This window comes from Mobula hypostoma, chromosome 8 (assembly GCF_963921235.1).
Source record: "Mobula hypostoma chromosome 8, sMobHyp1.1, whole genome shotgun sequence".
In the NCBI taxonomy this organism is placed as follows: domain Eukaryota; kingdom Metazoa; phylum Chordata; class Chondrichthyes; order Myliobatiformes; family Myliobatidae; genus Mobula; species Mobula hypostoma.
The window spans coordinates 21,392,859-21,409,861 of NC_086104.1; the positions used below are offsets into that span (position 1 = coordinate 21,392,859).

The following is a 17,003-nucleotide window of genomic DNA, read 5'->3' on the forward strand; positions in this document are numbered from 1 at the left end:
CTTCACCTGCGAATCTGCTGGGGTTGTCAATCACATCTGGTGCTCCCAATACAGCCTCCTCTACATGGGTGAGACCTGTTGTGGATTGGGAGACCACTTTATCGAGCACATCCGCTCCATCAGCCAAAAGCGGAATTTACTTGTGGCCAAATATTTAAATTCTGACTTCCATTCCCGTTCTGATGTGTCGATCCACGGCCTCCACTTGTGCCATGATGAGGCCACCCTCAGAGTGGAGGAACAACACCTTATATTCCACAAACAAGGGAAAACCTGCAGATGCTGGAAATCCGAGCAACGAACACAAAATTCTGGAGGAACTCAGCAGGCCAGGTAGCATCTGTGGAAAAAAATATAATTGACATTTCCGGCCAAAAACCTTCGGCAGGACGCCTTATATTTTGTCTGTATATTTTCCAACTTGATGGCATGTATATCGATTTCTCCTCTCAAGAAAAACATGTCTCCCCCTCACCTCTTCTTCTATTCCCCACTCCGGCCTCTTAACTTTTCTCACCTGCCTATCACCTCCCCTGGTTCCCTTCCTCCTTCCCTTTGTCCTATGCTCCACTCTCCTCTCATAATAGATTCCTTTCTCTCCAGCCCTTTACCTCTCCTACCCACCTGGTTTCATCTATCACCTTCGAGCTGTCTTTCTTCCTCTCCACTCACCCACCTTTTTATTCTGGCACCTTCCCCTTCCTTTCCAGTCCTGAAGAAGAGTCTCAGCCCAAAATGTCAACATTTCCATTGGTGCTGCCTGACCTGTTGAGTTCCTCCAGCATTTTGTGTGTGTTAGAGTCCAGAGCTAGAGACAGCCTTGGAATAGAGGGACATCTAGAGGGTGCTGAATCTGTGCCACAGATGGCTGTGGAGGCCAAGACATTGGATATATTTAAAGCGGAGGTTGAGAGGTTCTTGATGAGACAGGTCATCTAAGGTTACAGGGAGAAGGAAGGAGAATGGGATTGAGAGGGATAATAAATCAGCCATAAAGGAATGGTGGAGCAGACTCAATGGGCCAAATTGCCTAATTCTGTTGCTACGCCTTATGGTCTTAATACACTTGGGAGTAATAAATAAAGATTTTAATAAGTCAGTAAAGTCCATGGAATCCAAGTGAAACTGAAAAGTTGGATCTAAATTTGGCTCAAAGTAAGGAGCAATTTTGTGACTGCTTCAGGAGTAAAACACGGCTTCATGGAATTAAGTCTTCCACAGAGGACTAAAGAGTTGATCTACAGATGGGTGGCTTCCTGGAGGCACATGATTCATAGGGAAGATGACAAGATAGACATTTAGATATTTTCACTGTTAGAAGACCCTCAAATGAGAGTATGGAGAAGTGGAGGGGGGTGCATTTTTAAAACTGGAGTGTGTAGGAATTTCTTCTCACGGTGTGGCGAATCACTGGAATTCTTTAGTATGGGGGAACGTGGAGGCTAGATCACTGGAGACATTTAAAGAAGACTAAGATAAACATTGAATGGTCAGGGAATTGAAGGCTACTGATACAGAAGAGGAGATGAGACCTGAGCTAGGTTAGATTTAATCATATTGAACAGAAAGATAGGCTTGTGAGGCCAGATGACCTAAAACAAGCTCCTATTTTCTTCTGTTCTTGTTCAAAGCTTTGGAAATTTCATGCCAAGTGTATGCCTGAGAAGTTTGCAAATACCATAAAAATTGGGCATGAGCTTGTGGGTGAGTAAGAAAGTTATAAAATGAAGAAAGATCTCAACAGACAGATCAAGCAGGTGGGAAAGAGGGAATGGGCTTCAGCCTGGAGAAGTTAGTGCATTGGGCCAAGAAATAGACAATAGGATATTCAGGAATGGACAGCATTTGGAATGCATGTACACAAGTCCTTGAATGTAGTAAGATATCTGGATAGGTTGGGTAAGAAAACTTGTAGGATTAGTTGATACATAGAATATTAGGTGGGGTGTATGTGGTGTCCAGGGTGGGTAGCATCTCTGGTGAATAAGCTTGTCATGTCCATAAGACAAATGGGGACCCTTCTGGGATTGGGGACTGCAGCCTTCCTCTGCTTTCACTACCGTCCACCAGCTCCTGAGGTCTTGGAACGCTCTTTGGAACCTCTCCCTTGTCCTCACCAGGACTCTAGGTGACCTTATCAGGAGTTAGGTGCTGGATAGCTAAGCTCCAGACGGCATTGCTCTCAGAATCTTAGGAACTCAAAGTACTTTCCAACATGACAAAGTGGTGATTCTTGGAGAAATAGGTGAGGGGAGCAATCGGGGCTCATATCCCAGGGGGATAGGGACATGCCTATTAAAGCCAGCTCTGGTGAACTGGGTGGGTGATATCAACAGTGAGACCAAACGGCCAAGAAGGTGGTCCTGCACACTTCATGTGGAAAAAAAGGGATGACAAACCACAGAAGAAGTCATGGTTAACCAAGGAAGACACCAGATGAGATGACTACTCATCTTATTAGACACAGACTTTCAAAGGTCGAGAGAGTGGAAGTGCTCGAATGTAATGGCTCCTTCAGAAATTGTATAAACCAGGAGTCCACAGACCCATTAGTTAATGGTAGGGGTCCATGACATAAAAAAAGTTGGGAACCCATGATATAAACACTCCTTAAATCATAGCTAGTCATGGCAACTGAATTAGAGAAGGAAAAGGAAAAAGAGAAATCGTAGTAAATATTAGCAGGTCGAGCAGCATTTGGGGAAAGAGAATAGAGTTAACAATTCATATTGAAGATCTAGAACAGTATTCAACATGGACAATTAACATCTTCTCCTTCCACAGATGCTGCCAGACCTGCACGTTCAGTCCAACGTAGGTAGAGCCTCCCCACCATTGAGCACATCTACATGGAGCACTGTCACAGGAAAAAAGCATCCATCATCAAGGACCTACCACCATCTAGGTCATGTTCTCTTCTCACTGTTGTCATCAGGAAGAAGCTATGAGAGCTACAGAACTTGCACCACCAGGTCAGGAACAGTTATTTCCCCTCAACCATCAGGCTCTTGAACCAGAGGGGATAACTTCATTTAACTTCACTTGCCCCGTCACTGAACTTTTCCCACAGCCTACGGACTCACTATCATGGACTCTTCATCTCATGTTCTTGATAACTATTTACTTTCCACTGCTAGTTTTGTTTAAACTTTGAAGATTTATTATTTTTAATGAAGGATTTACGATTTAATTACAATGGCTGGAACCCAAACTGGAGTCGAATTAAGAGGTGGCAAAATTATTTCCGAATCTGAACAAACAAAGGAGTCAGAGGAAGTCTCTACTTCAGAAAGAATGTTTTCTTTGATGCAAGATATTAATACCAAGATTGGAATGGTGGACACCAAGACTGATAAACTGATGAATGCTAATGAAAAGCTTGAAAGAGCTGTCTCTGCTGTCCAGCAATCTTTGAAGAATCTGGAATTTCAATATCAGACGATTAAAAAGGACACTAATAGAATCGGCAGAGAACTGGAGACTCTGAATTAAGTGGTTAATGAAAATTAAAGATATCTGCTATGGAAAAGAAAATCGTTGAGCTTTCTTTGGAAATACTAAGCATTAAGAGGAAAACAACTGATCTGGAAAACTGGGTTTGCCTGAAAACATGGAAACCGGTGAGCCACTAAAGTTTTTCATGAATATGCTACACCCACTTTTTAGTGAGATACTTGAAGCGCCTCTGATGATAGATAGAGTTCACCGAATCCTCCGCCCGAAACCTTCTACTGAATTGAAACCACGCCCGGAGATTGTATGTTTGCATACTACTAAAGAAGCAGTTCTTCGAGATGCTAGGAAGTGGGGGAAGCTAAATTATAATGGAGTAGAGATCCGCATAGTTGAAGATTTTGTCCCAGAGGTCTATGCAGAAAGAATTAAATATCAGGAAGTGATGGCTGAACTTTATAAGAAGAACTGTAGCCCCTCTTTGCGTTATCCAGCTCGTTTGAGAATTTCTCCCTTTAATACTCGTCCAAAATGATTTGACTCCCCAGAAGAGGCTTGGGAATTTATAAAGGAGTTTAAGCCTGTCTTGCAAGCAATGTAAGCAACCTAAACACTTAACCCTCGGCTGGAGTCGTTTGTAGCTGGAAGTTTAATCTGTGTTTTATGTCTGCCCAGACATTGTTTTGGCTGTTTTATTTTTTCCTTTAGGATTTGTCAGAGTTTAACATTAGTTGTAACATATTATTTGGTTGGATCTATCTTTTTTGAACATATGATCTATTTTTATTACGTAAATGAATTTAAGATGGCTGCTGTTTGTTAGACATAATATGCTAGCAACTTAAACACTTAGTCCTTGGCTGGAAGTCATTTGTAGCAGGATCGTTGAAAGTTTAATCTGCATTTTATGACTGCCCAGACATCATTTTTGCTGTTTTATTTTCTCCTTTATTGTAAGAATTTAACACTAGTCGTATCATATTATTTGGTTGGATCTATCTTTTTTGAATATATGATCAATTTTTATTAAATGAATTTAAGATGGCAGATGTTAACTATGTTCTCTGTTAGACATAATATCAAAATATTTGGAATTTGCTTATTTCTTTTTGTATGTGTTGTGTCTTTAGTCAGTGGTGTTAGCGTATAACTTTTTTAAAAAGAGTCTGCCTATTGGAGACAAGGGGTTAAGGGATTATAGTTTAGCATGCTGTCCGCCTGTTGGATGGTTTTCGGGCTTTGGGGGGGTGGGAGGTGGGGCTATTAGTTTACTTTGACTGGGCAGTCCTGAGAGGTTTTCCTGTCAATCATGTTATTTTTTTTCTCTCTGATCGAATCCATAATTTGTTCTTCCCTGCGGGTGTGGTCTGTGCCGGTGCACTAACTTATTTCATTAAACCTTAAAGCCTCATTATGGATGTTAATAAAACTAATATAATTTCTTGGAACTTGAATGGCTTGAACGAACCTATTAAGCATAGAAAGATCTTTAAGAAATTAAAAACACTTCAAGCTGATAGTATTTTGCGCAGGAGACCCATATCTGCAGGGAGGATGAAAACCGCCCTTTTAAAATTTTGGAGGGGCTCTCAGTTTCACTCTTCATCAGTATCTAAAATTAGAGGGGTATCTATTTTTATTAATTTTAAAACCCCTTTTGTACATCTTAATACTGTCCCTGATTCAATTGGAAGATACTTAATTGTTATTGGTCTGTTATGTGGCCAAAAGATAGCTTTGGTGTGTGTGTATGCACCTAATGTAGATAGCCCTGAATTTTTTAAGAAGTTATTTTCTGCCTTACCAAGTTTAAATGAATATAAGTTGATCACGGGCGGTGACTTTAACTGTTGCCTCAATCCTTCGATTGATAGATCATCAACCAATCTGTGGCTTCCTAATAAGGCTGCGACCTGTATTAAGTCTTTTTTACTAGAATACGGCCTGGTCAACATTTGGAGATTTCTCCATCCTTAAGACAAGGATTTTTCTTTTTTTTCCACATATACATCATAAATATTCAAGAATTGATTATTTTTTGTTGGATGCACGACTGCTGCTTTTTGTTGCTGACTATGCGTATGGCGCTATTGCGTTGTCAGATCATGCACCCACGAAACTAATACTGAAGTTCCCTGACAATATACGGAATGCACCACAGTGGAGATTCAATGCTACGCTGCTGCATGATTCAGCATTTGTAAGTTTTATTAAAGAGCAAATTTGTCTATTTTTTGAGTTAAATACAAATGCAATTTAAATAAATTTGGTTATTTGGGATGTGATGAAATCTTTTCTTAGGGGACAGATAATCTCATATTCAGTAGCTTTAAGAAGGAAAACTAAAGCGGAACTTTTAGTGATCACTAACAAGATTAAAGAAATAGATAAAGTTTACTCAGTAACACCTAGAGAAGATCTATATAAGGAAAAGGTGGAACTTCAAACACAGTATCATCTGCTTCTGACTTTTCCCATTGAGCAGCAACTTTTGAAATCAAAAAGTCAATTTTATATACATGGGGATAAATCAGGTAAAATGTTGACTGGTCAACTTAAAGGATCTATGGCTAGAAGACAGATCTTGAGAATATGAAGAACTGATAGAAATGAAATGTCAGATTGTTGGCCAGAAGATGCATTTTATTGAACTGGAAGGAGACCAATCCTCCTACCACATTTCAATGGTTTTCCCAAATTATATCATGTTTAAATTTGGAAAAAATCAGAAGTGACATTTTTGATCCCTCAGTTAAATTTGAAGAGACTTGGAAACCATTTATTCAACATTTTCATATGATGTAATTTGACCTTTCTGAATCCTTCTTATTAACTTAAAATATATGAATAGAGGAGTGGAATTGATGACATTACTGAACGTGTTTGATCTAAGATATTGGACTAGCCTTGTTCCGTTTGCTTTTTTTTGGGGTTAGTATTCAGTTTCTTTTTTTTTGGTTTTTTTGGGGGGGTTCTTTGTATTTTTTTTCTTTTTATTTCTTTTTTCTCTATGATTAATTACATTAAGAGTTTGGAAGTGTATTATACCTGTATTATTTGAAATCTTTTTTGCACATGCTTTTCAATAGTAAGATTATTCCAATCTCTCTGTATCAATATTGTTCTTCTGTTTATAATTTTGGAAAATTAATAAAAAGATTTAAAAAGAAAAGAACAAAATGTCAGATTGTCAGGAAATTAATAAGGTATTTCTGGATTTTTACTCTAACCTTTATAAATCTGATTTTCCAGACAATACTACTTTTATGAATAGATTCTTGCAAAGATTGAATATACCCAAAATTTCTATCCAAGATATGAATACATTAGATGCGCCTATTAAACGAGAGGAAATAGTGAGGGCTATATCTTCTTTTCAATCAGGTAAAGCTCCGGGACCAGATGAATTTACAGTAGAATTTTTAAAGACTGTTACTGAAATACTTATACCTCATTTATGCCAAATTTTCACTGATTCTATACCCTCTGGGACCCTTCCAAAAACTTTCTATGAGGCATCAATTTCATTAATTCCCAAAAAAGAAAAAGATTTATCTGAATGTGCTTCTTACAGACCAATTTCCTTATTAAATGTGGATTCCAAAATCCTTTCTAAGATTTTGGCTAACAGGCTTCAGAATATCCTACCTAAGGTTATTTCTAAAGATCAAACTGGATTTATTAAGAATAGATACTCATATTTTAATATTTGGAGATTACTGAATATTATTCATTCCTCTCCATCTAAAGAATCTGAATGTGTTGTCTCCCTCAATGCAGAGAAAGCCTTTGATAGGGTAGAGTGGTCCTATCTATTTGAAGTTTTAGAAAGATTTAATTTTGGTCCAGGATCATTTCCTGGATTAAGCTGATCTATCAAGCTCCTATGGCGGCAGTTATAACTAACAATCAAAAATCTCCTTATTTTAGGCTATACAGAAGTACCTGGCAGGGTTGTCCTCTTAGTCCACTGTTACTCAATCTGGCTTTAGAACCTCTTGCTATTGCCCTTCGGGATTCCAACAATGTTCAAGGTATTAAGAGAAGAGATAAGGTGCATAAGGTTTCGTTATATGCAGATGACTTGTTAGTTTATATTTCAGATCCTAAGAAATCTATTCCTTCTATGTTATCTATATTTTCTGAATTTAGTAGTTTTTCAGGATATAAGTTAAATTTGCACAAAAGTGAGTTATTTCCTATTAATAACTACTTGGATCAATACGATCAAATTCCTTTTAGTACTGCTAAAAATAACTTCACTTATTTTGGTATTAAAACTATCAAAGATTTTAAGGACCTGTATAAATATAACTTGCTTCCATTAATTGAATACATGCAACAAGTACTTTCTAAATGGTCTCCCATGTCATTATCTTTAATTGTCGAATTAATGCTATTAAAATGATAATGTTACCAAAATTCTTATATGTATTTCAAGCTATCCATTCCTTTGTTCCTAAATGGTTTTTTGACAGAATAGACTCTAAAATTTTATCTTCTATTTGGAATAATAAAAATCCTAGATTGAGTAAACCTCTATTGCAGAAATTTAAAAAGCATGGTGGTATGGCTTTGCCAAATTTTAGAATGTATTACTGGGCAATTAATATTCGATATATTTCATTTTGGTTTCATTATTCAGACATACATGATTGTCATTTATGGGTGGATTTGGAGAAAAACTCAGTGAAGGGGTATTCTTTGGCCTCTTTACTGGGAGCTTCTCCTCCTTTTTTGCTTTCTAAGATTGGTAGTCAAGACTTCAATCCCATTATTAAACATATATTAAGAATTTGGTTTCAATTTCGTAGATTTTTTGAGTTTAATAACTTTGTTCTTTCTAGTAAAATCCATCTTAATTATTTTTTAAACCATCAATTTCTGATCAGACCTTTTTAATTTGGAAAACCAAAGGAATAATAACTTTTCTAGATTTGTTTATGGAGGATGGTTTAATGTTTTACACTCAGTTAGTGGACAAATATAATTTATCTAATGCACACTTTTTTAGATATTTACAAATTAGGAATTTTTTATGTAGTTTACTTCCAAATTTTCCCTCTGCTTATGCACCCAATATGACAGATACTCTTTTTCAGGTTAAACCATTTCAAAAAGGACTGATAGCTATAATTTATAAATGGTTATTGAATTTGCGAAAGGTATCTAATGATAAAATTAAAGGGGCGTGGGAATTGGAACTTCGAGAGGCACTTTCAGATAATCAATGGGATTAAATTTTTCATTTGGTACATACCTGATCTATTTGTGCCCATCATTCCTTGATACAGTTTAAGGTAGTACATTGGGCACATATGTCCAAGGATAAATTAGCCCATATTTTTCCTAATATTAATCCTATTTATGACAGATGTAATATTGAGGTGGCAACTTTAATTCATATGTTTTGGTCTTGTATCAAGATAGATAACTTTTGGAAAAATGTATTTAAAATGTTATCAAAAGTTTTGAATTTGGACCTACAACCGAATTTATTTACAGCAATGTTTGGGATCATTCCACCGGAAGCAGGGTATGCTCCTGTTTCCACTCAACAGATGATAGCATTTACAACTCTATTGGCTAGGAGAGCCATTTTGCCTTAATGGAAGGACTCTAATCCACCTACTGTTTTCTACTGGCTTTCCTCCATTATGTCCTGTCTAAGTTCAGAGAAAATAAGAAGTTGGACATTTGATACATACTTTAAATTTGAAGAAACCTGGCAGCCTTTTATTCAATATTTTCATACGGTTTGATCTATTGCTCTCCCAGTTACTCTTTCGAAACTTTGGATTTGATAAGAAAGTTGTTCTTTTTTCATACTTTACTCTCAATATGGGTTGCCCAGTCCCCCTTTCTTTTTTTTCTTTTTTATTATTTTTTGTTTTTATTTATAGAGAATAGTGGGTTGTTTTTCTCATATATAAAATTATAAAAGTTTCTTTATCTTTTTTCTCTTTTTATGAAATGATAAGAGGAGTATGTTATTTTTATTATGTACTATTAGATTAATACAATGTTTGATCTTGATCATGTTTATTTTACCTTTTATATGTATTGTTATCAATGTAGATATCTGAGATAATCCTCCTCTTGTTCATATATATGTACTTCTTAAAAAATTAATAAAAAGATTGAGAAAGAAAGGAACTATTTCTTATTTATTTATTATTATTCATGTTTTTCTCTTTCCTTTTGTATTTGCACAGTTGTTGGGGTTTTTTTGCACATTGATTGCTTGTCCATCCTGTTGGGTGCAGTCTTTCATTGGTTCTATTGTATTCTTGTATTTACTGTGATTACCCACAAGAAAATGAATCTCAGATTTGTATATGGTGACATACTGTATATATACTTTGATAATAAATTTACTTTGAACTTTGGTTTTCAATAGCTGCTATTTGTTTGATTCTGAATTACATAAGGAATTTGATTAGACCAGATGAAGCATGGGTGATATTTTAGAGGGCATGTCAATGCTGGAGAACTTGAGCTTTGAGTAGAAGTTGGGCAGGATGGGATGGTTTTCTTTGCAACAAGAAAAACTTGGGGACGTGTGGATCTATTTAATTGAGGTGCATAAAGTTACAAGAGGATGAAAATGATTGAAAGAATCACCTTCCCTTTACAAAAAAAAGTCAATAAACAAAGATACAGATGTAAAATATTGGGAGACTACGAGTAACAAAAGTGTTGGAGGTCCAGAAGGTGCTGTCCGTAAGGAAGGTGGTGGCAGAAATCCTCAACATATTTAACATTTGCTTGGATGTGCATTTGAAATGCTGAAACGTGCAAGGTCATTTGCCCAGTTCCTGCTGTTCTAATTTTCTTAAAGGAAGGGAAGGCAACCCCTCTCGGCTTCCAATTTTATGTTTCTCTGTCACACCCCATCCTGGAAGGTGAACGAATAAAGCAGGAAATGTTTACTTTAATGTTGTTGTTAATGCAAACCTGAAAATAAAAGGCCGACAGAGCTAGAAACAACAAAAATGGCAAAGGGAACACAACTGTAGGGAGAGAAACGGAGTTAAAATTGGGTGACATTTCATCAGAATTTGCCAGTTTCATACAAATGCGAGAGGGTGGTTATCTGCAACAGCTGAATGCAAACTATTTCCTGCTGGTTGCAATGACCTTAAACAGAAGATGACGTATTGTCCCTCCAGTTTACCTTAAACTTCATTGAAGAGGGTAATGGAACAAACATAGAGGTCAAAATTGGAATACGATAGTAATTTAAGGAGACAGACTACTGGAACCTCAAGATCACCGTTACAGATTGATATTTAATGGTGACAGAAATTCTCGACTTATTGGAAAAATTGTTTGGAGTGACCAGGAGCCTAATTTCCCTAGCTTCGGACTACACCTTTGAAAATGTATTCTGGTGAAGTTTCCTGTTCCGTTTTTGTTCGTTTTTTTTTGTGTGGGGAGGTGGGATTTGGGAGTTGATGATCGTGCTGCCTTTCTTTACTTACTTGGTTTCATGGCTACCCGGAGAAAAAGATTTTCAAGTTGTATACTTTGATAATAAAGAACCTTTTGAACCAACGTGCCTTGCCTAACCCAAGTTCGTTGTGAATATTTACGGTGAAACATATCTCCGATAGACGGGGGAGCCTTTTTGGCCCAGCTGTCTGATCATTGCGTAGGGTATTGTCGGTATTTATTGGCTCTGGACAACCCCAGTTAATCTAGAACACATTCTTGAGAACGACACGAGCCTAAGGATTTAAATGAGATGGACCCGGCTACATGGTCTGATCAGAAGATTACAACGAAGCAATACCAACGTCAAAAAACAACCAACAAATTCCAACTACATGGATCCCTGTCTAATTATTATAATTCCGTAACTTGATAGCCGAGTGGAAAAGTTGTCACATTTCTGCTACTGGGCCCGAAATAACAGAGAGTTTTTAGCATTGTTAAGGGCTGGGGCATTCCTAGAAGAGAGGGCCAACGGGACACCCTGTATTTTTATAAAAAGGGTCTTAGAAATATGGTTTAAATTCATAAAACAGCGGGAAAAATGAAAAACCCCATCTCTCCTCCTTGGCAATTTAGAGCAAAGCGAAGCATGTACAATATTAACCTGACCGAATATTTACCTTTAATTTCCTGGCCCACAGCTAAATCCAAAGTTTGATGTGGTTGTGGTCACCACAGACCGCGAGGTCAAATGGGGAAACGTTCGGCTATTCTTTGTAAAGCACTACTCAAACGAGTCGAAAAAGGAAAAGGCATTGTTTATCCTTTGTTTACCTCATCCAAGCTACTGCGAATCTATTTATCTTTCACACTCTTCCTTGGAATTTGTGTCCCCTCTTAATAATGCTCTTTCGTTGATCAAATTTCCTCCCTGAACGCTGTATTTAAAATGTTCCAGAAAAAAAGGTAAAAAAAAGGTAAAAAAAACCCAGCATGGTCTTAATTTAAAATAACGAAAAATTAAAACAAATAGAACTAATCGGAATTAATTTATCTTGACCATTAAGCAAACGACGAGGGGTGACGTGTTTGTGTCTGGTCGGCTAGAACTTGGAGTGGAATTCTGAACACCCGTCTGTTTATACCTCGACAACAAACTTAGAGGTTATCGCCTACAACAGGCATTTATATAAACAGAAAGAATTGAACGGATACCGAGAAAGATAAATAAATTGAAGCGCACACTTCAAACCCCAACAACGAAATGATTCTGTCGATGAGTGAAAAACAACTTTCATCAGTAGTATGAAAGAAAATTCCTTAAATACCAATCATTCATTATTCGTTCCTGTTCAATGGGGCCGTTCCAGACTTTTCCGAACACCAATCATATTTATCTACGCTTTGTAAACTATTATATTGTATTTCCCTGATAGTTCATTGCTGGCGTACTGTACCTTCAGCTATTCGTTCTCTGAGTTTTACACTTAATAGACGGTTAAAGTTCTGTATGCCACTGTTCAAGGAGCATCTGCCAGGAAGATTGGCATTGAATCCACTGACCTTCGGCCCAGAAAATAAAATTCCGAACAAATGTTCCAAATTCCCACTAACAATTATAAATTCAATTTACAAATGCCTTTTAAACATCGTAAAATATAGAAAATCAACTCACAGGGTTGTTCTGTTAAGATTGTGATGGTTTAAAAGTATATCAGTTGCTTAAATACGCCGTTGAAAAACATCCGTAAATTGGTCTTTATTCCAGCACACGGTTTGCCCAAACCTGGATCGTCTGAAATCGGTTTTAACTATTCTCTATAATCAATAAGCGCAAAGTATTTACTTGTGATTAATTTTGAGCGTTTCTAGAAAGGAAATATCTCAGGCATTGCCTTATAGGAAATAATGTTTCCAATTAAGGTTTAGCTGAAGAGAAGCATATTGTGTATTTTTATACGTTGAGAAGGCTGGATTTCTAAAATTGAAGGTACATGATGCATGAGGAGGGACATCTTCATACATATGGTATTCCCAGTAGTTTATAAACTATGAATATCAATCACAGCCTCCTAACCAAACTTTATTCTCAACTAACGATAAACAAACGCTTTACTTTCAGAATGAAGATATACAACGAGGTCTTCCTTGATACTCGCTCGATAAACATCTGAACCTTGTCACGTGCATTTTGGGATCATACTGCAGTTACTGTATCTTCTTATTTTAAACGATACCATCACATTTCTAAAAGAGCCTCGCGGTGCTGTTGTTTTACAGTACCGGGGTAAACGGGACTACCGTCGATTTATCTCCAATTGCAACACCATGAGATTATCCAAGTTAACACTCCCCCTTATTTTCCCTCAACAACTCCCTTGCTTCCTGCTGTAATCAGCTTCCCTTTCCATATAACACGAATGATGTGAAAACGGATTCAACCCACGATCACCGCTTCACACACCCACCTTTTGCAGCTGATTAGATTTTTTATCTTCTGACTATCTGCCACTCCCCACCCTCCGTGAACTGACGGGAAGATGAGGAAAATGGAGATTTGTTTTCGCGTGTTTTTTCCGCTAGTGCGTCGACCAAGTGTCAGTTCTTCTTTCTCAATCACAGTAGCTCGACCCGAGTTGCTTAAGGTACCTGCGGTCTTACACACACACAAACACACACACACACACACACACACACACACACACACACACACACACATCCCAGAAGCTTTTTCCGGCTTCAAGGGTTCTTCAGCAGCACTGACCCACGACCGAAAGTGCGTATCGGCGCTACTTCCCCCCAATTAGTACGAGACAAAAGGGCCCCTTAAAGACTCATTCCTTGCGGTCTTCGACCATGTAAGGCTTTGTTGATCTTTCCCCGACTAATTATTAGTTTTGCTGACACGCACAACCATTAACAGACAACTTTTGTGAAAGTGTCCGAAAGAGCAGACAGCCTTCGATTCTTAAAAGGGCAATGATTGCTAACAACAACAAAAAAGAAGCAACATGTAGCTTAACACACTTTAATATAAATCCCGGCTGTCGCAACATTATATGAATGTGCTATCCGCCAGTACTGTCGAGCAGTAGTTGGGAGTTTCACCACTGTCGGAACAAAAATTAAAGTCACAGGGAAAAGCCTCGTTGAATATACGACACGAACGCAATGAGTGGTAATCGATCCAATACCTGCACGATCCGGTGTCCGCTTTCCTTCCCCCAGTTCACCCTCCAGATCGCGTCGGTCAATTTCAAATCAGTTTCAGAGCTCAAATAGATACACAACATCTTTAAGCTGATTGGCCAGAAAGAGGCGGGTTAAAGCGTCTTCCACTCACACCTGATTGGACATCTGTCGGAAAAAAATGTTTAAAGTAACTTATTGATGGAGGCGTTGCTTTCCTGCCCCCCAGTTAATTACCTGTTTTGATGAAGGTTGTCCCGCGCTATTTCTCGCCGCTTCTCGTCTTCCGATCACTTCACCGTGCTCCCCTTGACCTTCCCTTTAATTATCTGAACGACGATTGAAAAGAGAGTGAGGGTGAGGGGGGAGCGCGCGTCATTCTGAGCATGGGAGATGAGAAGCAGCCGAAAATGGTTCCGAAATCCACATCCTTCAGCATCAAGAACCTCTTACTCCCCGAAGAGGTCCAGCAAAGTGACAACAGTCAGAACACACAGGCCGGCTTCCTGAGCAGTAAAAGCGGCGAGAGCGAGAGCGGGGCTGTCAAGGCTGATTTCAAATATTTGGACCATCCGGAGACACAGGTCGTCACCGAAGGAAGCGAGCAAAAGAAGGACGAGAAGAAACAAGGCAAATATGACAAGCCGCCTTTCAGTTATAACGCCCTGATCATGATGGCAATCCGCCAGAGCCCCGAGAAACGTTTGACTCTCAACGGGATCTACGAATTTATCATGAAGAATTTCCCATATTACCGGGAGAACAAGCAGGGTTGGCAGAACTCCATCCGCCACAACCTCAGCCTCAATAAGTGTTTCGTCAAAGTGCCCCGGCACTACGATGATCCGGGAAAGGGCAACTACTGGATGCTCGACCCGTCCAGCGACGACGTCTTCATCGGCGGAACGACGGGCAAACTTCGGCGGAGATCGGCCACGTCGAGGGGCAAATTGGCTTTCAAGAGGGGGCTTCGCCTTTCGACGTCGGGACTGGGCTTGGTGGAGCGGGGCAACCCCCTGTACTGGCCCCTGTCTCCGTTCCTGTCCCTGCATCATCCCCACAACGGGCTCAATTATAGCAGCGCTGCCTCCAGCTTTTTGAACCAGGCTCCCACGTACAGCTCGTTGCTCTCCGGCTGTGGATCCGGAGTCGACCAGATGGCAAGCGGTGACTTCTCCCACCCGTTGTTAAGGGGATCCGTACAGTGCGGCTTGGCCAACGGATACACGGTGAATCCTTGCTCCGTCAGCTTACTGTCAGGCCAGGCTGGCTATTTCTTCCCTTCCCTACACCACACGCAGACGGTGCAACACCAGAACGGGTCGGGGATGGGGAATCCGGGAGCACCTTCCAGTTCCCCTCCGGCAGCTTCTCTTCTTTCCGAGACCCTCAGACCGTCTCTTTCCACCTTCTCATCAGGACTGGCCGCTGGATTTACCAGCTATCTGTCACAGCAGAGCGGAGGGACTCCCAGCAATTCATTTTTGCACTGATCTACGCCCCGGACTTACGGATGGTAGCAAAGCAAAGCTATGCAAAGCTGCACCTTACTTCAGGAACCCCGCATTAAGACATTTGCTAGATTATTATATCTGGGATTAGTCGAAAATTGACTTTAAATTGCTCTGGAAAAAACAAGCAATGATTAAAGAAACTCGAGGCTGTAGATTCACCCTGTAATCACAAAAATATTAATGTCGAAGGTACTTTGCACAGCTGTGAACGACAAAAAAAAAAGCGCCTGCCTTTTTCTAGTTTAAATGAAGAGAAAAAAAAAGAAATAATGCAGCCGGTTTGCTTTGTAATATTAACGCGGCAAAAAGGGAAACCGTTACCTTTAATCTGAAATCTGGATTTCTCTTTAACCAAAGGTAACACTACTGCATAACCCCAAATGTTACCGAAACGGTTGGAGTAAGTTTGATTATTTTGAGTGCTCGACACTATTTATTATTTATAAAAAAATGTACATATATGTATTCATAAATTAATAAGTTACACGGCATCTCTCACGTCCACTTTAGGTTATTTAATTCTTTTGTGTTAATTAATTATCTTGGAAATAGTTAAAAAAAAGGTGACTTTTGTGTTTCTATCTAAAATGTTTGCACCATTTGTCTCGTTACTCTATAAAGCGCCTTAATAAATACAGTCAAACAGGGTTTCTATATAACGTGGGCCGCTGTGTAAATGTTTATTTCTTTGCTTCAGTACTGTCTAAAATTGCCGAAACCTTGTTTACATCGCTCAGGATTTCCCGCGAATTATTACAACAGAAAACAGATAAATAATATAAATTTCATGTAACTTGTGCATTGATTTTATGTGTGTGTATGTTGTGCGAATACTTTGCAAGATCTTCCACACAATTCAAACGTGCTTTGGATTTGGTGCAAGAAACAGAACACAAAATGTTTTCGAAGAGGCGCGGAGCCTCGTATGGGCCTCGGCTTCATGTCTAGTGAAGGGCAAAATCTATGGATTTATAATTAATAACTTAAAGCGTAATCTTTAGTTTTTGCTGGAGCTGTCCTACATCCGGGTTAGGGCACTTTACAGCCGTGATGTTTCTGATGATCTTGTTTTAAATGTGAAAATGCGGAATTAGAATTAATCCCAACTCCGGAATGGCGGAAACCCCGGAGCAGTGGCCAATAATATTGCGCATATGTAGTCAAGGGATCACGTGTCGACATCCCCACAGTGGTGGTCCAGTCTTCGTTCCGAAGGAGAATTATTTTTTTTAGCGAGGTTTCTTCTGCATACTCTGTGGTTGTTAGTTTAGGCACAATTGCATTCAGAGCCTTGCGATTTGTCAGGGAATATTTTGAAATAAATTTGAAATTGTGATCGAGTTCTCGCTAGCCAGCCATACAGACGCGCACTCAGTCTGGAAAATGCATGAGGCTGAGCTGAAAGTGTCC

General features: G+C 39.0%; 1 protein-coding gene and 1 long non-coding RNA gene across 2 annotated transcripts in view; one reads left to right on the forward strand and one right to left on the reverse strand.

The window, feature by feature from the left end:
* Positions 1-14,393, reverse strand: part of LOC134350070 (uncharacterized) — a 44,006-nt gene extending 29,613 nt beyond the window's left edge. The window contains exons 1-2 of the long non-coding RNA XR_010018801.1: positions 14,317-14,393; positions 14,085-14,247 (exon numbers count right to left, since the gene is read on the reverse strand). This is a non-coding gene — a long non-coding RNA (uncharacterized LOC134350070). The remainder of the gene's footprint in view (positions 1-14,084; positions 14,248-14,316) is intronic.
* A 69-nt stretch (positions 14,394-14,462) lies between these two features.
* On the forward strand, positions 14,463-15,572 carry foxg1b (forkhead box G1b). The gene has a single exon (XM_063054997.1). The coding sequence runs from the start codon at positions 14,466-14,468 to the stop codon at positions 15,570-15,572; it is 1,107 nt and encodes a 368-aa protein (XP_062911067.1). The 5' UTR covers positions 14,463-14,465.
* The last annotated feature ends 1,431 nt before the right edge of the window (positions 15,573-17,003 follow it).